Source organism: Trachemys scripta, chromosome 1 (assembly GCF_013100865.1).
Source record: "Trachemys scripta elegans isolate TJP31775 chromosome 1, CAS_Tse_1.0, whole genome shotgun sequence".
NCBI lineage: Eukaryota > Metazoa > Chordata > Testudines > Emydidae > Trachemys > Trachemys scripta.
Window position 1 is genome coordinate 145,951,837 of NC_048298.1, and position 22,083 is coordinate 145,973,919.

At 47.3% G+C, this 22,083-nt stretch overlaps 1 protein-coding gene across 1 annotated transcript in view; it reads left to right on the forward strand.

The window, feature by feature from the left end:
• Positions 1-4,070: 4,070 nt before the first annotated feature.
• ARHGAP31 (Rho GTPase activating protein 31) overlaps positions 4,071-22,083 on the forward strand; it is a 99,151-nt gene continuing 81,138 nt past the window's right edge. The window contains exon 1 of the mRNA XM_034788972.1: positions 4,071-4,680. Coding sequence (XP_034644863.1) covers positions 4,581-4,680 — 100 coding nt within the window. The 5' untranslated portion in view covers positions 4,071-4,580. The remainder of the gene's footprint in view (positions 4,681-22,083) is intronic.

The following is a 22,083-nucleotide window of genomic DNA, read 5'->3' on the forward strand; positions in this document are numbered from 1 at the left end:
ATGCTCTGCCACATACCAAGTCTCATCTGAAAACAGATCTTTCCTCCTTGCATGTTATACGTCTTCATTCCTCTTCCCTGCTACTTCTTTCTTTCATTGTTTTGTTCAGCTTGGTGAAGCATTCTGAGATAGACTGGAAGATGCTATACAAACTGAAGTTGCATTGTATTGGATTCTAGTATGAGAGAGAGCAGCAGGGCTACTTAGCACCAAGGGGCAGAAGCTCTAGGAAGCCCTTACGTGATAGAAAGAAGGAAAGTACTGTACATTAGAGAAGAGAAAGACAGAGAGAGGGAGTCAGAATGACAAACAGAAGACTCCATTCTGCAAGCTCAATGAATGCAGAACATGCATTGAAGCCAGTGTGTCTGCTGTGTGCATAGGGGGAGAGAGAAATCAGCAGTATCTTAATAGACTACTAAAAATAGCAAGTAACCTGGGCTCCTTCCCTGGGCCACTACAGGCCTCCCTCGCCCTCCTCCCACTTCTTGTTTAAAATAGAAATGTTTCTTTTGGGAAGTGGGTTTCTGCTGGTTACCATAATCACTGAGTGCCAGACTATAATATCCTTGCTCACAATGAGTAGTACCTTACTCCAGGGGTTCTCAACCTTTCCTTTCTGAGGCCCCCCCCCCCCAACACGCTATAAAAACTCCACAGGCCACCTGTGCCACAACAACTGGTTTTCTACATATAAAACCCAGGGCTGGCACTAGGGGGTAGCAAGCAGGGCAATTGCCTGGAGCCCCATGCCACCGGGGCCCCCTTGAAGCTAAGTTGCTCAGGCTTCGGCTTCAGCCCTGAGTGGCAGGGTTCAGGGACCTGGGCTTCCGCCCCATGCAGTGGGGCTTTGGCTTTCTTCCCTGGGCCCCATCAAGTCTAACCTGGCCCTGCTTGGAGGCCCCCCTGAAACCTGCTCGTGGCTCCCCAGAGGGCCCTGGACCCCTGGTTGAGAACCACTGCCTTACTCCACCATTAGCCCCATTTGACTTCACTGGGGCTAGGCTGTGGATTAAGGTACTATTCAAGAATGACTGAATACTAGCAAAGGTATCAAAATCTGAGTGCTCAGAGGAACTTCTCCCTCTGGCCCAAATTCTGGTGACCTCAGTCAGTTTTTACTCAGACGAAACCCCTACAGAGTCCACTGAAATTAGGACAGAATAAGGACTCAGTAACAGTTCAGACCTTCAGGATCTGGCCCTCTGTAAGGAAGCCCAAGAACTCCTCAGTCTTTTTTCCATCATTCTCCCCTCTCTTCTGCGTGTAGGGAATGTAGCCATGTTTTGGGCAACAGATTAGCAGGCAGCGGGGACTAAACTATGTCTGTACCGTGGGGGTTGATATTACACAATCATCATCAATCTTATTTTGAAGATGTCCTGATTTGGTCATCCTGTAACTCTGGCATAAGAGTTTAGCAAAGGTCTTGAGTGAAGGCAGGTGGTGATACCTCTCAGAATTGGATCACTGGACATGGTATAAGATACAGACAAATGAAACATGTTGCGCATAAGTCCAGCCTTCTGGAATAGTGTCAGAACTCCTCAGCACCTCAAGAAGAAGCTGTTGTGTGTGGAAGGAAATGCTTCCTTTGAAGCCACCCAGATGGGCTTTCTCTTCCCATAGAAGTCAGCCAGCAGCTGGTTTGAATGAGATACAGAGAAACATCTGCATCTTAGTGCCTTTTTGTCTGAATCAGCCACTGGACCCTTTTGAAGTTTGCCTCTCATCAGTCACAGCATATGAATTTTTGCAGCAAGATGTTGCTGTGGCATGTGATGTGTTTGCGGCATTATGTTATAGAGCAGATCCTCATGTATTGAGTCAACATCAAGGTGTTGCAAGAAGCCCAGAATAAATTCAGGATGTTCAAATGTTCTGCAAGCCAGGCTAGCACTAAGGGAACAGAGAGGAGGCTAGTAGTGAGAGCAGGAAGTGGAAAGACAGGAGTTCCAGATTCTGGCTCTGGAAGCAGTGTGATCTCGTGGTGAGAGCAGGGGGCTGGGAGTCAAGAGAGCTGAGTATCATTCTCAGCTCTGAAACGGACTTCCTGTTTGTCTGTGGAGCAGCCATTTCCTCTTTTTGTGCCTCAGTTTCTCTAGCTGTAAAATGGGAATGAGATTAATTGGGTGAGCAAAGTAAGGTCCTACACTCAACGTGATGGTGTTTTTCTGTCTAACCATATGTAACAGGATAACTTTTTAAAGCTACAGCTGATCAGTTCCAATATTTCAGGGAATAGTCTAGGCATCAATGGGCAGAACCCTATTGATTTTGGTGACAATCAGAAGACCAGAAAAGTCTGATTTCCACTAAAATCACTAGTTGGTCATTCAGGATAAGAGATGAGTCAGTGGCCTCATAGGGTATGTCTCTCTACACTGTAATAAAACACCCATGGCTGGTCTGTGTGAGCTGACTCAGGCTTGCAGGGCTCAGGCTAAAGGACTATAAAATTGCAGTGTAGACATTTAGTGTTGGGTTGGAGCCTGGGCTCTGGGACCCTCCCCCCTTGCAGGTTCCCAGAGCACGTGCTCCAGCCCGAGCCTTGCATCTACACAGCAGTTTTATAGCCCTGCAGCCCGAGCCCTGTGAGCCCGAGTCCACTGACATGGGCCAGCCTCGGGTATTTAATTTCAGTGTACACATACCCACAGAAGCCTGTGGGAGGGCAAGAGAGTCACTTTGAATACAGGATGAGTACTAGGTTAGGGAAGGTGAGCCCTCCCCCACAAGCTGGACCCCTTGATCCCCCAGCTCCAATCAGATCTCATTCTAGCTGAGCCTCTCATGACCACCCCTCCTCCCAAGCTCAGAGCCCTCTTGATTTTGGTAAAAATGGGGAAACCAGAAAAGCCCGATTTTAGTGGAAAATAGTCTTTTCCAGTTTTAATCAAACTGAGCAGAGTTGGGGGAAGGGGGTCAGGCTGGATGTATAGCTGGGCCTACATAAGCAACAAAGCATGCTGACCCTCTAGTTTACCCCCTATGTAAAGCATTTGGAGATCCTGGGCAGAAAAGTGCAACAGAAGTGCAGATTTCTTCACACGACGCAGAGTCAACCTGTGGAACTCCTTGCCAGAGGATGTTGTGAAGGCCAAGACTATAACAGGGTTCAAAAAAGAACTAGATAAGTTCATGGAGGATAGGTCCATCAATAGCTATTAGCCAGGATGGGCAGGGATAGTGTCCCTAGCCTCTGTTTGCCAGAAGCCGGGAATGAGTGACAGGGAATGGATCACTTGATGATTACCTATTCCGTTCATTCCCTCTGGGGCACCTGGCATTGGTCACTGTTGGAAGAAAGGATACTGGGCTATATGAGCCTTTGGTCTGACCTACTATGGCTGTTCTTATTAGCAAGATTATTTGTGAGAGAGACAAGGTGGGTGAGTGAACTCATATTTTTTATTGGCCCAACTTCAGGGGAGCTGGAACAACGTGTGTAGTGGGGGTGCTGACAGCCATTGAACCAAACTCTAAACCTTGTATATGATGAAAACCACTTCAAGCCAGGGGGTGCAGCAGCACCTCCAGCACCTATGCCCAACTTCTGTTGGCAAGACAGACTGTGCGTGTGTGCCGGGCAGCCCCACCAACACTGGGCTGGGTGGCAGTCTCAGCTGAACTCCATGCCCCCAGCTGTCTGCTTTCCAGCCACTGGGGAGATTTCGGTTTCTTACCTCAAACTCCCTTCACTGGGAACCCCAAAAGGAGCCTTTCCTGGCAATTGACTCCAAAGTGCATGAACGTAGGAGCCTGACAGCATCTGTTTCTGCTCTCTGGGGGGAAGGGATCCCCCCCTTCAGAGGTCTAGCGTTGGCGTCTCCGGGAGAGAAGCGTCCCGGCGGGCCGAGGGCTCCGGAGAGAGGAATCAGTGACCAGAGCCGGGCACTGATCGAAGCCATGTCTGTTCTCTCCTCCCCCCGGGCCTCTCCAAGGCGGAGCGCTGGTGGCCCAGGCAGCGCCCGCTCTCAGGCCGGCCCGTTATCTGTCAGGACACCCCCCCTCTCTCCGCCCCCCCACCCCTGCACACCCCCTCCCCGGCGCTGCCAAAGCCCTCCGCCCCCTCCCCGGCCAACTTCCTTCCAGCCTTTCCTGGGCTGGAGCGTCCCCGCAGCGGCGGCGCGGGGGGAAGGAGGCAGCCGGAGGAGCCAGGACAGGAAGCGGGTTCCTCGCTGCGCTCCCGGAGGCAAGAGAGCGGGGCCGGCGGCTCGCTCGGCCTCTGCCCGGGGTGCGGTCCGTGTCCCCCGCTAGCGGGGCGCCGAGGAACCAGGCGGGGTTTGCTCGGGGAGCGGGGCCCGGGACAACACCCGCCTCCCCCCCCTGAGCCATCGTCCTGCCCGGCCGCGGGCACCGCTCCGGCGCCCCCCGCTGATGAGAAGCCCGCCGGGCCCGGGCTGTGCGCGCCGCGGCCGCCTGCCTGCCGGGCAGCCCCCTCTGGCCCGGACCTGCCGGCGGAGCGCTGCGGCGGGAGCCCCCATGTCCCGCGCCGGGCGCGGGGCAGGGGCGGCGGTGTGAGGGGCAGCGCGCCGGGCAGCGGCAGGAGCGGGGCGAGCCGCTGGCGGGACTAACTCATGAAGAACAAGGGAGCGAAGCCGAAGCCGAAGAGGAAGGGAGCCGCGGGCGCCTTCGGCTGTGACCTGACGGAGCACCTGGAGAGCTCGGGGCAGGATGGTAATCGCCTCGTCAGCCCCTAGGGAGGGCCGGGGCCGGGGCCGGGGCCGGGGCTGCGGCGTGTGGGATCCCCGGGCACGGGCGGCTCGCTGCTGCCTGACCTTCTCCCGCAGGGTGGGGCCAGCCGGGCAGGGGAGGCTGGGTGTGTCGGCGGAGAAGGGGCTGATCCTGCTTTCCAAGGGCTCCCGGTTGGCAAGCCAGCCTCACACCTAGAGTCTGCTCCTTCCTGGCACTGAACACCCCGAATTGCCGCTGAAGTCCATGGGTCAGTGCTTAATTTGGGCTAGGGCTGAGCCCCGGCAGGCACCTCTGGACTTGACACTTTATAGTCCTGGCACCTCTGGGCTTGCCACATCAGTTATGAATGTAAAAAAAATTGCTTGGAACCTGGTGCCTAATTGCTTGAGCCTGGGCAACTCTTTCATTACAAATGAAGCATGGGGGGAGAGGGCACTCAGCACCTACAGGACAGGGTCTGTAAAGAGGAACCCGGAATGCCCCTCAGCTGCCCCTCCCTATGTCCAGTAAGGCTCCCATCTTCTCCTTCTGTTGCAGTGCGGGGTAAGGGATGTGGGATCTGAGCAAGGCAAAGGGTGAGGGAGGGACGTGTTTGGGGTTTTAAGGGGCAGCTGAGATAATATAACCACATCCTTTCTTATTCTCTCTCTTTCCTTGCCTCCCCTCCTTCGGGGCTTTCAGATGAGTATATGGTGGGTCAGACTGGGGGTGGCTGCAGTAAAGTCAGAGGGCTTTGGTTTTGAAATGAGTGGTTTGGAATGAGGAAAGGAAAGAGCTGATTTCTTAAAAGGGGGACAGGATGACGGGAGAAGGGGCTGAGACCTCAACAGATAGAGCAGGAGTTCTCAAACTGGGGGTCGGGACCCCTCAAGGGGTTGTGAGGTTATTACATGGGGTGGTGGTGAGCTGTCAGCCTCCACCTCAAACTCCACTTTTCCTCCAGCATTTATAATGGTGTTAAATATATAAAAAAATGTTTTTAATGTATAAGGGGGGGGTCACACTCAGGGGCTTGCTGTGTGAAAGGGGTCACCAATACAAAAGTCTGAGAACCCCTGAGATAGAGTATCTGCTTCCGAGTAGATGGGGAAAGAATAAATATGCGTCTGCCCCAACTCCTCCATCTAAGTTAACATAATGTTCCAGTTACTGAGTTACTTTCCCCAGATTTGAGCTACTCTGAGTGACAGAGCTCTTGCAGCAACGTCAGCTACATGGAGGGTGGGCCTTACAATTGGGTCTTTCACTGTATGATGATGAGGATGATTAATGATGTGCTGTAGGGAACAAGCCTGCCTTGGCAGAGAGGTAGACTAGATTATGTAGGAAGTCTTTTTCATCACACAGGAAAGATGAGCTATATATGTGTGTGTGATATTCATATACATGTGCATGTTACATATGTGCATCTCTCTGGTTATTGCAAAAGACAGTTTACAATGCAAATCAGCAGTAATATTAAGTACTTACAATATCTTCCACGTATACAGTGCCTTAATCCCCAATGATCCAAACAGCAAGCAAATATAACACATTTTAAAACAAATAATTTTGCAAACATAACACATTGATACATGAATTATGTGTGCCAGTGAATTCCACCCATCACCACAGCAGCCACCTCTGGTGAGGAGCTGTTTACAGCAGCTCATAGCAACACTGCATAACAGTTTAGGATAGGAAAGAACAAGCATATCCCGTGGAAACTGCTGAGGCAATTTAGAGGGAAAGAACAGCATTATCCCAGGTGAAATTAGGCTAGGGCAGCTGGACTAAAAAGCAAGCATTTATTACAAAACATACAGTGGGTTGTTTTTTTATTACAAGGAGGGGTGAAGACCTCATCTTAGATGTCATTTGTAGGATGGTTCACAATTCAACCTACTTACATGGTCTGTCTTGAAAAGCAATGTGAGAAAATTGTGATATTCCTTTCCCTTATATAATACTGTGTAATTTGCTGAATAGCATGTCACATTGCCCAGTGCTTTAGGATCCAGAAAAGAAAGACCCAATTGTTATATATTCATTTAGAAGGATATGAGTTAGATCATAGGGTAGAAGTTAAATCAGGGGGTTAGGGGAAGATGGAAGAGACGTGGGAGCACTCATTCCTCTATTAGCAGGATCAATACTCATCAAGTATAATCTATCGGCGTGACTGTGAGGGCAATGAGGGGGCCAAATGTCACTGATGGGTTTACAAGCCTGCAGCTCTCCTCTAATTGGAACTATGAGATGAAATTTGAAGGGCTGTGAAGATAATTGTCAGTGGGAGATTTAACTATCCAAAAATTAACTGGCTGCAGGAACCAGCCAGTATCCCTGCAGGCAGGGGCTTTGTAGAGGTAATAGGAGATAACTTTCTCTTCTGTGCAGGCAGGATCCTAGAGGGTGTGAGTAAGTTTTTTGGGGGAGTGATGCTGGCTCTAGCTATTGCCTATTCAGAAGCAATATGGGACTGAGGTACTGGTTCAGAGCACCTGGTAGTCACGACATGGGGATAGAGCACTTTGACTGATGTCCAGAAAAGACTTTCTAATGTGGAACTTTGTGAAAGCAGATTTTCAAATGCACTCAGAAGGATTAATTGGAACTGCAGGCAAGGGTGTAGAAGGGACTGGAGCCAACTCAAACTGGTTCTACTTCACACAGAGTGGCTTTTTCCCAGCTTGCAAAGCTGCCTTGTGCGGTGATTCCACAAGCTCTCCTAAACCAGTGAGTGTTAGACCAGCTCTGTGCTTGGGAGGGAGATCTCTAAGGAACATCTGGGTGCTGCAGGATGTAGAGCTGGCAATTCTTTACGGTTTTTTTCCCTCTGGGTCAGTACATAATCATTAATTCAGCAAGCTCTTCAGGGGTGCTGTGCTCATAGACTTTAAGGCCAGAAGGGACCATCGTGATCAGGTAATCTGACCTCCTGCACATCGCAGGCCACAGAACCTTACCAACCCCCTCCTGCAATAGACCCCTAACCTCTGTCTGAGTTATTGAAGTCCTCAAATCATGGGGTGCCGCTTTTCAGATGAGAGAGAAAACTGAGCTCTTGAATTCTTGTGGTCAATTCATTTACGAACCAGTGGTGTTTTTTGTAAGGGCTTTAGTCCTGATGTCCTTACCAATTCCCCTGGAGAGAATTCTATTCTGCTTAAGGTATTAACTTTTCTCCTTCTATAATTTTTTGTCCTTAACTGTTAAATAGCTACTATATTCCACCCCAGAGATGGCTGTATTTTAATGGTGGATGAGAAGATGCTTCTGTATTCCTTACCTACTATACCTAAGGCAGTGTTTCTCAAACTGGAGTCGCCGCTTGTGTAGGGAAAGCCCCTGGCAGGCCGGGCCGGTTTATTTACCTGCCCCGTCCACAGGTCCGGCCGATTGCAGCTCCCACTGGCTGCGGTTTGCCGCTGCAGGCCAATGGGAGCTGCTGGAAGCGGCGGCCAGGGGTGGCTCCAGGCACCAGCGCAGTAAGCGCGTGCCAAGGGTGGCAAGCTGCGGCCTGTTGGTCGCTGTGAGGGTGGCACGCAGGTGGCTTTCAGCGGCATTCCTGCGGGAGGTCCGATGGTCCCTTGGCTTCGGCGGCAATTAGGCAGCAGGGACGCCGATGGCGCGGCACTGGCGGACCTCCTGCAGGCATGCCGCCGAAAGCCACCTGCCTGCCGTGATTGGAGTGGCAAAAATATAGAGCCGCCCCTGGCGGCGGCCAGTAAGTCCCTCGGCCTGCGCTGCTTCCAGCAGCTCCCATTGGCCTGGAGCAGCGAACCGCGGCCAGTGGGGGCTGTGATCGGCCGGACCTGCGGATGGGGCAGGTAAACTAACCGGCCTGGCCCGGCCCGCCAGGGGCTTTCCCTACACAAGCGGCGACCCAGTTTGAGAATCACTGACCTAAGGCTTAATTAACAATTGCTTGTAAAGTGCTTTACAATCATAGGATGAAAGTTGGTGTAAAAGTACAAAGTATTATTATTAAATAGGGGCAGAGAGTCAAAATATGTTAGCAGGTACAATGGATGGTTCAGGGCATTGATAATGGGATACTACGCATTTCTCTTCTAGGATGATTCTTCAAGTCCAGCATGGGTCAGCAGGGGCTGAAAGTTGTTGCTATCTGATGGCTGGTTAGTTGCTTGTGTGCAGGGGTGAAAGTAACTTAAAGGACTTACCAGTATGCAGGGCGGCCGAGGTCCTGGGCAAGGTTGGGGGAGAGGCTCTGGGCCCCTGGAAGGGGCAGGGCCTTGGGCGGAATGGGTGGGGCTGGGGCCAGACTCTCCCAGCCAGCCCTTCAACGCTGCGTGGGCCACGCCGCCCAGGGCTCTGGTGGTGATTTAAAGGGCCCAGGGCTCTGGCCGCTGCTGGGAGCCACGGGCCCTTTTAAATCGCTGGGCGCTGGGACAGCTGCTGCTTTTTGCCCCCCCCCCGTCAGCGGCCCTGCTGGTACAGTGCTTAAAGCACTGCTGCAGCAGCGCTTGAATGTTGGCTGTGTACTAGCAGCCACTTTCTTACTGGTACACTGTATCAGCCCATACTGGCTTACTTTCACCTCTGCTTGTGTGAAATGTATTTGCTGGATCTCAGTCCGGTTCCTGTCATCACCGCAATTTATCCTTGCTGACTTCCTTGACAGTCTCAACTGAGTGGGTGGGGAGTCTAAACTCCCCTTTTACCCTTAGAGGTGATCCCTCTGGGGCAGAAATGAAGCACGTTGGTTGAGTGGAGGGTGGCAGAGGGCACTGTACCTTTTGCGGGGGTAAACTAGTACTGCCAGTCCCAAGCATTCAATAATCATGAGTCAGCCCCCACCCAAATCATGAGATTGGTTTAAAAATCACGAGATTTTCTAAAATAACAAATATGTTTTTTTTTCTTTGCCTTCTGGTTTCTGAGCTTTTGGGGTGCACTTGGCTCATGTTGTCCAGTTTTTCTCTGCAACCGGGAGAGCCAGAAACTTTCTCTCTCAAAAAATAAACAGAAAAGCTTCAGATAACCCCCTTGTTCCAAGACTGGAGGAGCTGCTCTGTGTCCCAGGGTGTCCCATTTGCAGTAGAGTTAATTCTACTGCTGCTGTACCCTTCTGTGGTTTGTTGCACATCTGTTTCCTGCATGATGCTGTCTGATTGGGATGCAGTGACCTCAGATTTTCCCCATACCGCCCCCCACCCACTCTTTGCAGTTCCCTCAATGGCTGAAGTATTCGCCAGTAGCACCCAGAGCTCTTTAAATTCCTTTGTTTGACTCCAGTTATTAGTTTTGTTCTCTGGCTGAAAAAGTGGGGCTGCTTCGTTAACAGCCTTTGAAACAAACGACCCTCTTGTGCTCAGCGTTTGAGGCTCCTTCTTTCCATGAGCAGAGGACTCTGAGTGGCTGTGACGTGGGGCCTGCTAGCAGTGCCCTCTGGAGAGGAAAAAGGGGTCAGTGTTCTGTGACTGCTGCCAATGTAACACTCTGCTCACCCCTCCTGCAAGCCCTGGAATAGTATTGACCGTGGGGAGACAGCTGTGGAGTTTAGTAGTGGGGGAGCTGGGCCTGGGCCAGGGTGGGCAGGGTTTGCCCCAGTGGAGGCTGGATCAGAGCAGGGTTGGAGGAAGGCAGTTCCTGTGCCTTAGACCAGGGCCGGCTCTAGGCACCAGCAAAACAAGCTGGTGCTTGGGGCGGCACATTTTTAGGGGCGGCATGGCCGGCTCCAGAATGCCGCCCCTAAAAATGTGCCCCGGCTGCCCTAGCTCACCTCCGCTGCTGCTGCCACAGCGCGCGAAACAGCTGATTCGCGCGCTGCTACTCGCCCTCCCTCCCAGGCTCTCAAACCTGGGAGGGAGGGGGAGCAGCAGCGCGCGAATCAGCTGTTTCACGCGCCGTGGCGGCTCGGGGTCTCCCCCTCCCTCCCAGGCTCTCAAACCTGGGGGGGGGGAGACTCCGAGTGGCCGCGGCGCGGGCGCCGCTTCTCCCCCTCCCTCCTAGGCTTGAGAGCCTGGGGGGAGGAGGCAGGGCTGGGGATTTGGGGAAGGGGCGGAGCTGAGGCGGGGCCGGGGGTGGGGTAATTAAAAAACGCGGGGGGGCGGCCAAGGCGGCCAAAATTGTTTTTGCTTTGGACGGCAAAAATCCTAGAGCCGGCCCTGCCTTAGACACACTATGACTTTGTAGCTCCTCCCCGTCACTGTGGCACAGCCCCCAAGTGGGACTTGATCACATTGTTAATCTCTAAACCTTCTCTCAGGCCTGGGTGGTATTTAGTCAGTTCATCCAGCCATCCATATATACCAAGGCTAAATCCTGAAAGCCATATACACATTTGATTCAGGCACAAATTTCCACTGAGTTCACTGGGAATTTTGTCTGAGTTAGGACTTCTGGATTTGCCCATTAATGAATAGGAAAGCTTGGTAGCAGGTCGCAAGATTGTTTGCATTATGGGAAATATCAACCCTCACCGCTAACTTCTCATCAGGTAGATGCAGCCAGTCCTATGCCTCAGCCATTGTGGTAACATTCAACAACAGGGCAGCTTGTATAGAAGCTAGAACTTGTTGAGAACAGTTAGTGCCCACCTGGCAACTGACAGATCAGGAGGCAACCGTCCTACACTCCAGAGGAGCCCTGTGATGTTTGCACATGGGGAGGGAAACCAGGCACAGTGCTCCTACTCTCTCTGGGTTGGATTAAGACATAAGCATTTTTTATATGCCTAGTGCCCAGCTGCCAGGCGATTATGTCAGAATCACATATTTCATTTCAGAGGGGTAGCCGTGTTAGTCTGAATCTGTAAAAAGCAACAGAGAGTCCGGTGGCACCTTTAAGACTAACAGAAGTATTGGGAGCATAAGCTTTCGTGGGTAAGAACCTCACTTCTTCAGATGCAAGAAGTGAGGTTCTTACCCACGAAAGCTTATGCTCCCAATACTTCTGTTAGTCTTAAAGGTGCCACAGGACTCTCTGTTGCATATTTCATTTTATTTCAAGTAAATCTCCAGCCCTCCTTGTTACACAGAAGAGTTGAAAATGTGATCCAAGTGTGAGCACTTCAGCAACATCTTCCTGAGCCTTCAGACAGCCTCAGACACACAATAGGATTTCAGAAAGCACACACAACCAGGGCCTGTCTTCTTGATGACCCTCAAAAAGGATTTAAAATGATATATGAAGACAGGACTTCTTGTTCTATTGTGTGGGAATGTTTGGCTGGAGCAAGAAGCAGAAAATGACCTTGAATGTGTATGGATTGACATCCTAACAGATAAAGCTCAAGCTGTGATATTATTTGGTGTTTGCTACAGGCCACCAAAATCCCACTAGAATATGTAATGAGGCATTCATCCTGTTATCTATAATATGTTGTGGGGGAAAAAACCCTATATGATCATAGGGGACTTCAGTTTGAGTGACATATGCTGGAGGTCTCACGTAGCCAGTACTAAAATATCCTTAGAATTTTTAAACTTTATAGATGACAATTTCCTAACTCAAAACGTGTTGCAGTCAACATGGGAGAATTCTATAGTACGTCTTATCCTAACAGATAAAGAGGAACTGATAACACAACTAAGAATTAATGGCCTTGATCACATTAATAATGTGCAAGCAGAATAAAGTCCCGACCAGTACTATATAAACTTGGTGCTTTAATAGGGTCAGTTTCACAAAGCTGAAAACAATTATAAACCAAAGCAGCTTGAAGGAAGAATTTAAACAGAAAAGTGTGAATATAATAATTAATGGAGATATCCCATCTCCTAGAACTGGAAGGGACCTTGAAAGGTCATTGAGTTGAGTCCAGCCCCCTGCCTTCACTAGCAGGACCAAGTACTGATTTTGCCCCAGATCCCCAAGTGGCCTCCTCAAGGATTGAACTCACAACCCTGGGTTTAGCAGGCTAATGCTCAAACCACTGAGCTATCCCTCCCCCCAAATGATAATTGAGAATCATTTAAGAGGACTTTACTAGACGCCCCAAGAGCCACAATCCCACAGTTGAGGAAGAAGGCCATGCTTGTTAAAAAACTGAATTGATTTAGAGGGGAAGTGAAGGCATCTGTAAAAAAAATAAAATAAAAAATTAAAAATGATATATAACACATGGAAGAAAGGGAAAGTTGATAGTAATGAATACACATCAGAAGTTAGGAATTGTAGAAAATTGATGAGGGCAGCAAAGGGACACAAGGAGAAATCTATGACCAACGAAGTTAAGGACAACCAGAAGGAGTTTTAAAAATATAATAGGAACAAAAATAATCCTGAGAATGCTATTACTTCATTACTAGATGGAAATGGTAGAATTATCAATAATAATGCAGAAAAGGCAGAGGTGTTCAATAAATATTTCTGTTCTGTATTTGTGGGAAAAAAACAGATGATGTAGTCTCATCATATGGTTATGAAAACACTCTTTCCATTCCACTACTATCTCTGGAGGATGTTAAACAGAAGCTGCTAAAATTAGGTGTTTTTAAAACAGTAGGTCCAGATAGTTTGCATGTAAAAATATTAAAAGAGCTGGCTGAGGAGCTTGCTGGACTGTTAATGTTGATTTTCAGTAAGTCGTGGAGCACTGGACAGTGCTTCCAGAAGACTGGAAGAAAGCAAATGTGCCAATTTTTAAAGCAGGTAAATGGGCTGACCCGGGTAATTATAGGCCTGTCAGTCTGACATTGACACTGGGCAAGATAATGGAGCAGCTGTATAGGACTTGATTAATCAAGTATTAAAGGAGAGTATGTAATTAATGCCAATCAACATGGGTTTATGGAAAATTATCCTGTCAAAGTAACTTAATATCTTTTTTATGAGCTTATAAGATTGGTTGATAAAGGTAATAGTGTTGACGTAATATATTTAGACTTCTGTAAGACACTTAGACCTGGTCTACACTGGGGGTGGGGTGGGGATCGATCTAAGTTACACAACTTCAGCTACGTGAATAACGTAGCTGAAGTCGACGTACTTAGATCAACTTACTGTGGTGTCTTCACGGTGATGAGTCGACAGCTTCCGCTCCCCCGTTGACTCTGCCTGCACCTCTCGCTGAGCTGGAGTACAGGAGTCGACGGGAGAGCGCTCAGGGGTCATAGAATCATAGAATGTCAGGGTTGGAAGGGACTTCAGGAGGACCAAAGCAGGACCAATCCCCAGACAGATTTTTGCCCCAAATCCCTAAATGGCCCCCTCAAGGATTGAGTTCACAACCCTGGGTTTAGCAGGCCAATGCTCAAACCACTGAGCTATCCCCTAGACTAGACACGATAAATCGACTGCCGCTGGATCGATCGCTGCCCTCCGATCCGGCGGGTAGTGAAGACATACCCTTAACTTGGTACCGCATGACATTTTGATTAAAAATCTAGAATGATATGAAGTTAACATTTCACACATTAAATGGATTCAAAGCTGGCTAATTTATAGGCCTCAAAATGTAATTGTAAATGGGAAATCATCATCATGTGGTCTGTTTCCAGTGGCGACCCGCAGGTGTTAAGTCTTGGCGCTACATTATTTAACATTTTTATCAATGACCTAAAACATAAAATCATCACTGATAGAGTTAGCAGATGACACAATGATTGGGGGAGTGGTAAATAATGAAGAGAACAGGTCACTGGTTGAGAGTGATCTGGGTCACTTGGTAAACTGGGCGCAAGCAAACAATATGCAATTTAGTATGGCTAAATGAAAATGTATGCATTTTGGAGCATTTCAGGATAGTGACTCTATCCTGGGAAGCAGTGATTCTGAAGAGGATTTGGGGGTCATGGTGGAAAATCAACTGCTGGCCCTAGCTGAACAATGTGATGCTGTGATAAAAAGAGCTAATGAGAACTTGTGATGCATAAACAGGGGAATCTCTAGTGGCAGTAGAGGTTATTTTAGTAGTAGAGAAGTTTGTATTTGGCACTTCTGTGACTGCTGCTGGAATACTATGTCTCGTTCTGATGCCAACAATTTTCACAGGATTCAGAGAAGAGCCACAAGAATGATTAAAAGATTAGAAAACATGCCTTATAGTGATAGACTCAAGGAGCTCAATCTATTTAGTTTAACAAAAAGACAGTTAAAGAGTGATTTAATTACAGACTGAGTGTATATACATGGAGAACAAACATTTATTAATGAGCTCTTCAATATAGCAGAGAAAGGTATAACATGGTCCAGTGGCTGGAACATGAAGCTAGACAAATTCAGACTGGAAATAAGGTGTACATTTTTGACAGTGAGGGTAATTGGCCATTGGAACAATTTACCAGGATTATAGTAGATTCTCCATCACTAACAATTTTTAAATCAAGATTGGATGTTTTTCTAGAGGATCTGCTCTAGGAATTATTTTGGGGCAGTTCTGTGGCCTGCATTATCCAGGAGGTCAGACTAGATGATCACAATGGTCCTTTCTGGCCTTGGAGTCTGTGAATGTAAGAACTCAAACCAGGCATGCAAAGGATACAAGCAGGGGATGAGGATACGTATCCCACCAGGACATGGGAGTGGAAATGGCTCCAAAATGCCATTTCCCTACTTCCTCACCGCACCGACACCCATCCTTAATATCCATCACCCTGCCCTTTCCAGTACCCATTTCCTCAATATGGATCTTCTTCCCACATTACCTGCTCTCACAGTACCCTTTACTCCTGTTCCCATTACTCATCCCTCATTGCTCTCCCCAATCCCTACCATACAACCCTAAAAATCTCTCCCCGATGCCTATAATTACTCTACCAATATAAATCCTCCTCCAATAACGGTGTCTCCAGTACCCATCCTACAGTATCCACCATCTTTCCATTCCCAGTCTCCATCACCTCCCGCACCCTCTCTGCCAAAACTAATCACACCCTTTTAACATTCCTCCCTCAGCAGCCATCTCTTCACGCTCACCGTTCCTATAGAAGAAGCATTAGGATCACTGCATTGAGGGAGCATTAAAACAGGGCTCATTTAGTGTTAGGGAGCTAATAAAAAAAATACTGCAATTTTGGACCGTAATAGCTCTCCCAAAGCACTGCAGTAGCACTGTTGTGAATTGTAATGTTTCAGAGCATTACAACAGGGGGAGGGATAGCTGAGTGGTTTGAGCATTGGCCTGCTAAACCCAGGATTGTGAGTTCAATCCTTGAGGGGGCCACTTAGGGATCTGGGGCAAAATCAATACTTGGTCCTGCTAGTGAAGGCAGGGGGCTGAACTTAATGACCTTTCAAGGTCTCTTCCAGTTCTAGGAGATAGGACATCTCCTTTAATTTAACATTTTTTTTAAGGAGGTAAAGTAATAAATACTTTGCACAGAAGAAAGAAAACACAGAGCACTATCCAGTTCTTCATTCACTGACTCCTGATCTTGGGACAGTATCTTGTCACCAGATCAGACATCACGACCACGTGCTAGGGAAACAGAGTTTTATGCCATTTATATTACAATCATACTGCTGCCCTTGCTCTGATGAGCAGGGAGACCTACCTTGCAGGAAGCATGTGATTCGCTCTAAGGAGATGCTCCAGTTGGAGCCAAGTTTGAAACCTGCTGTGCAGATGTGAAGCTGGTTTCTCCAGGCCACGTGGCCTTGCAGCCGCACGCATAAGCGTGCTCAAGCATATGTTTAGTATCAGAGGGGTAGCCGTGTTAGTCTGGATCTGTAAAAAGCAATAAAGAGGCACCTTATAGACAAACAGCTTATGTTTGTATGTCTGTGTGCTGTGTTGTCATGCATGGATGTGTGTGCATGAATGCATGCACATGTGTATCCATGCACAGGTGTAGGTGCATTTGTTTGTGTGGTATGTTTTAATGCATTGCTCTGTGTGTGCAAATGTATTTGCATGCTCATGTGAGTGTTTCTATACACAGGGACATATGGGAGGAGGGATAGCTCAGTGGCCTGCTAAACCCAGGGTTCTGAGTTCAATCCTTGAGGGGGCCATTTAGGGATTTGGGGCAAAAATCTGTCTGGGTATTGGCCCTGCTTTGAGCAGGGGGTTAGACTAGATGACCTCCTGACATCCCTTCCAACCCTGATATTCCATGATGATTATATACAGTAAACAGCTAGGTCTGTGTACGTTAGTTTGTGTTTGTATGTTCATAAAGGTGCATTGGGGTCTGCCTTTTAAAGTATGTTTGTCTGCAAATGAAAATGTGTGTACATGGGTATGTGTTTGCCTTTATGAATGTACACTCGCAGGCCTATATTTGTGTGTAAGAATGCATGCACAAACCCCCACTTTTCTGAAAAGTGCTGAAGAATTATTAATGTCCACCCAGAAGACATAAGAGGGCGCTTCTTAAGGTCTCATTGGAAAGACCCAATGCACATCTACTGCAGAAGGATGAAAGGCTAGATTCACCCTCCTGTGGTTTGAATGTGCAGTGCCAAGGATTTCAACCTTGAAGTTTAGACTTCTAAGTCATCTCCTTAGCTGGGTACCAGCTGGAGAACATATTAAAATGTATGTCACCAAAATACTTAAGCAAATAATTTCACTATACTATGTGGAACATGTTGCAGTCTGTCGACTTGTGGTATATATAGATGTATGTGTATGGTTTCTCCTCAGGTCTGTGTATCCATGGTCTTGTGGTGGGCAGAGACTGCAGGCTCTGAGAACTGGAATCAGTTTCAAGGTGCTGTAATTTGACTCTTTGAGGAATGGATTAGTAAATTGAATCCCTCCCAGTGAGTGTGAGACCAAAGTGCAAACAGGGGACGTTTTTCAAAGACAATTGCTGCATAGGAAATCAAAGGTTGAATGTATGAACTATGGGGCACATACTCATGTATGGAGCGAGAAGACGGATGGTATCATGGAGCACCTGGGTCTGCATAGGTGAAGGGGGTGCTTCTGTAGATTCCTCCATAGATGTGTGCAGCCACAATGGATAGTGTGTGCGAATATGTAATAATCCCGAGGTTGCTTTCTCTACACCCACTTTCACTAGCAGTGCGTCATATTGCGGGTCTCAGACATCAGCCTTTATAGCAGCACTGTGAAAGCAACAAGAAGGCAAATCTGAGCTGGGTGTTAACATGGGAAACAATGGGAGCAGAAGCCATCTGTTTGCTGTTGTTACTTTGCTGTTCTTCCTTGTTTTAGATGTTGTTTGTATTACTTCCTCAGTCTGTTTGTTGGTTTCTGGGAGCTGGGTTTTTATATCCCTATAGCTTGGTGTAAGAGCAGCTGAAGATTTGTGTTGCAAGCACAGCTCTCCCTTCTTTGTATCTACATTTCCCTAGCTAACTCCTGTGTGAATCACATATTCTGGGTCCAGGCTGCATCCTGCTTTACATTTACCTCATCAACCACTGCATGAGACACACATGTTGTTTGCATGCCTCATTCTGCTTTGATCCTGCATTTCCCTTGCAAACAGCATGAATCACATGTTCTGGCTGCATAATCTGAACTAGATTTTACAGAAGAGACATTCTGAATTAGCAAACATTTTCTCTTTATTGGTAACAGCAGATTTTATCTAAACTTGGTCACAAACGGCTGCGGGCTGCAGTATACAGGATTTCATAGCTCTAAAAGGCGCAGGGAGATATCCTCCTTACCGGGTGAGATGCTACATGATATGAAAGCAACAGCTGAAGTAAAGATACTTCAGAGCTCTTATCCAGATTTGATTTTCCCCAAATTTCTGGAGTTTTTGATTTTGGAACTACTGTAGATTTTGGGTCAGGCCCAGCTCTAGACTGGAGCTCTCATGGTTCAGACACAGTACCAGAAAGGTTAATCTGTAATGGTGCCTTTATGTATAGTCTTCAGTTCTACAGCCACCATATTTGTTGCAGAGTATACACTGTGCCATGGATTTCTGCTTCAGTATCTAAGTTCTCATTTAAAAAAAAAAAAAAAAAAATGTAGTCCTCTTAACCATAGAATCATGGGATCATAGGACTGGAAGGGACCTTGAGAGGTCATCTAGTCCATTCCCCTGCACTCATAGCAGGACTAAGTATTCTCTAGACCATCCCGGACAGCTGTTTGTCTAACCTGCTCTTAAAAATCTCCAATGTTGGAGATTCCATAAGCTCCCTGGGCAATTTATTACAGTGATTAGCCACCCTGACAGTTAGGAAGTTTTTCCTAATGTCCAACCTAAAGTGCCCTTGCTGCAATTTAATCCCATTGCTTCTTGTCCTATCCTCAGAGGTTAAGGAGAACAATTTTTCTCCCTCCTCCTTATAACAACCTTTTATGTACTTGAAAACTGTTATCATGTCCCCTCTGTCTTCTCTTCTCCAGATTAATTGTGAAGTAAAATTTGAAACTATAAGATGAGGGTGAGTGATGCAGTGATATCTATCTGAGTCAGCAGCCATCCTGAAACAGTACCTTCAACAGAATGAACTGCTTGATTCATCTTATTTGGGGTGTTGACTCTGAAACCTAAAGACAATAACATAAATGTAAACATTGCTAATTGGTTCACTGCTGATCATTGGGGAGACACATCCAGCTAACCTGTCTGTCCTACAATCCCAAACAGCTTCCCAGGTCTTCCCAGTGCCAAAAGCTCCAATTGCCCTCAATCCTGCTGCCAAAATCTTCAGCTTCTCCCTTGACAACTTCTGCTGTCCAGTTATACATTGTCAACACAAAAATCTACAGCAGTCAAAGACTGATGTGGACAGAGGACATTGTAGCACAAATTGAATTTAGTGTCAAATTAAATAATACAGAGGTTACTATACTGATTGCAGAGGGGAATTGGGCACCCATGTCCCAGTAATAGTAATTGGGTGAGAGGGGAAAAAATAAAATCATATTTGGAGAAAACACCCTTGACTTTAGTAGGAGTCCAACCTCTTTCCTCCCCCTACCACCAGCAGCTAATGCTGTGTGCCTCAGCATCATGGCAGAAGCTCCAAACATTACAAAGTGAACATGTGAGACAATTCCTATCATAAATTGGCCTCAAGTTTGCTTGAAAGTCAGACCAGGTTTGCAAACCTAGGGTCGGACTTTGAGTCTGTAACTAAACAAGAAAGCAGGGGAATTTGGTGTTTGGTTAATGACAGCTTCAGACAACACTAGTGCTGAGAGTCCTGTAAGGTGCTGTGGTTAGATCCTCTGTGTCGTAGCTAGTTCTGCAGTCCCACTGCTGCTGAGTTTGAACAACAAACAAATAGATGCTTTATTAACACACGGACATGTGAGAACTATTATGAAATCTAGGCAAGATCTTTGCCTAAATAAGAGCATACAAATAAAATTCTGGGGCAGCAATGCATGGTGCCTGCAATGGCCTCCCTCCCCCGATAATTCTTGGTCTGCACACGCTGCTGTAAGGCGATCCCATGTGCACCAGCATCTGACACATGCCCAGACTCTTTCACAGAGGCTTTGTCGCATGCCCCTCCCTGGAGTGGGGAGCAGGCAAGAGGATGGGGAATGCATGTCCTGCTGCCAGATTCTCAGCTGCCTGCTGCTACGCTTGGAATTCTACTCTAGCAGCTGAGCAGGGTTGCAGCCATTCATCTTCCGCTCCTGTTCCTTCCATGTTTAGAGCTTGACTAACTGAATGCCTTCAGAGATGCTAATATCCCACATGCTCCCCACGCCCGGGAGCAGCTCAAAGACTTATCGTTTGGAACAGGAGGCGATGTCTGTTTCTACAAATACAGAACCGTTTAAAAAAATCAAACAAACCTACATCTTAGGCCTTACTTTACATTCTCCCAATTATAGCTGGGTTGGGACCTGGTTTGTGATATAGCTAAAGGTTGTCGTGTTGTGTGTCTCTGAAACTGGGTTAAAAACCTGGATGGTCCAAATGGACAGAGGACAGTCATGTTGTAATTGGGTCCCTGGACTTGTTTCTAATTTTAGTAAAGGCGGGCAATTAGACATAAGCCCCACACAAACTCTCAGATCCAATCCTTATTTAAAAATTACCACAGTGATTGCCGCAAACACTGCAGTATCTGTACTGTATATTGTTTGGGATTGATACTGTAGTACTTCTCTTTTTTTAATAAGGTCATCTTCAAAACTTAAGCTGAGATCCAGATCAGAACTGAGTAAATGGCTCCTGTCTTTATAATGGGCTAAATCAAAACCACTGATCTGAGCACCCCTAAAACTTAGATTGTGGATGTTTGAAAATCTGGATCCAAATTGTGAAGTTTGAGCCTGTCTGTATTTCAGAACAATAATGTTTCACATGTGCTGTCTCTGGCAGTGTGTGCTATTCAGTGTCTTGTTGTTGGCTTGCACCAGCAGAGGCTGGCAGAGCAAGTGTGTTAAACAAGATGTTGGAGATTCTGAGAGTCTCATGTGAGGCCTGCACTGGTTTCCTTTTTGAACCTCCTCATTAGTGGGTTGCTTTGCTTATAGTAATGATGGTTAAACCTCAAAAGTTTCAGAGTTTTGATCAGGGAGGATGATCCTTCGTTCTGGATGGGTATCCAAACCTTTTGGGTCTGTGTTGTAATTTGAATGAAATAAGCAATCAGCACGATCAGATTGGTTTCTTTGGACATGTTTAAATCACAGATGATAACTGCTTTGAACCATATTACTCTTCTTTTGCCTCCCTTCCTCTCTTCTATCCTGTTTTCCTTTAGTGCTCTTCAGCGGGTATTCTATCTTCTCACTCCTGTGTTCAGTTAGCTTTAGCTACACCTTCCTTCCCATCTGGGCTACAGAGCAAATGAAAACAGACTCTCTCATGAGACTTCTTGTACCTCCTGCTTCTGATCAGGCCAGAAATACAGAGCAACACCCATGTATATTTTAGTACTTTTCCTTTCAATCCCAGATGGAACCCAGAAGTACAACAGGGCAGAGGAATGAAACAAAGAAAAGTTAAACCAAATGGTTTGGAACCTCAGAAAAGGTTTGGGGTTTGGTTTGAGACAAAGGTTTGGGATTGTGGGGAGGGGAAAAAGGATTCTTATTTTATCTGAACTGGTTCACTCACCCATCCCTAGTTGTTTGTTTCCATTTCAATAACTTTATTGGCATGACAAGATATGTGCATGTTGCCAAAGTCAATACATTAAGTGTCTGTGCCCAGGGCAGGCTTAACAGTAGTAACGGGAGAGCTGTGTTTGATATATGATGTCTATTATTGTTCCTTTCTGACTTGGTGGTGGCAGCCTGCCAGTATTGTGGCTTTGAGCTTTGCCGTGCATAGGCAAGAGAGGTCTGAGCAGTGAAGTTTAGATGCTGCCGATGGTTTGGATGTGGGTTCCGGTTTAGGCTTGCAAGAATAGTTGTGAGGGGGGAAGCTCTGATCCAGCCCAGTCACTAGAACTGTTGGGCTAACGTTTCATTCTGGGGCAGTGTCCAGATCAACAGTGAGGAGAGGTTTCCAGTGGAAACCCAATTTCTGGCATTGTTAATGAACCTGCTTCAAAGGGAGAGGAGGAAGCATCTAATCAGCCTAGAGGAGG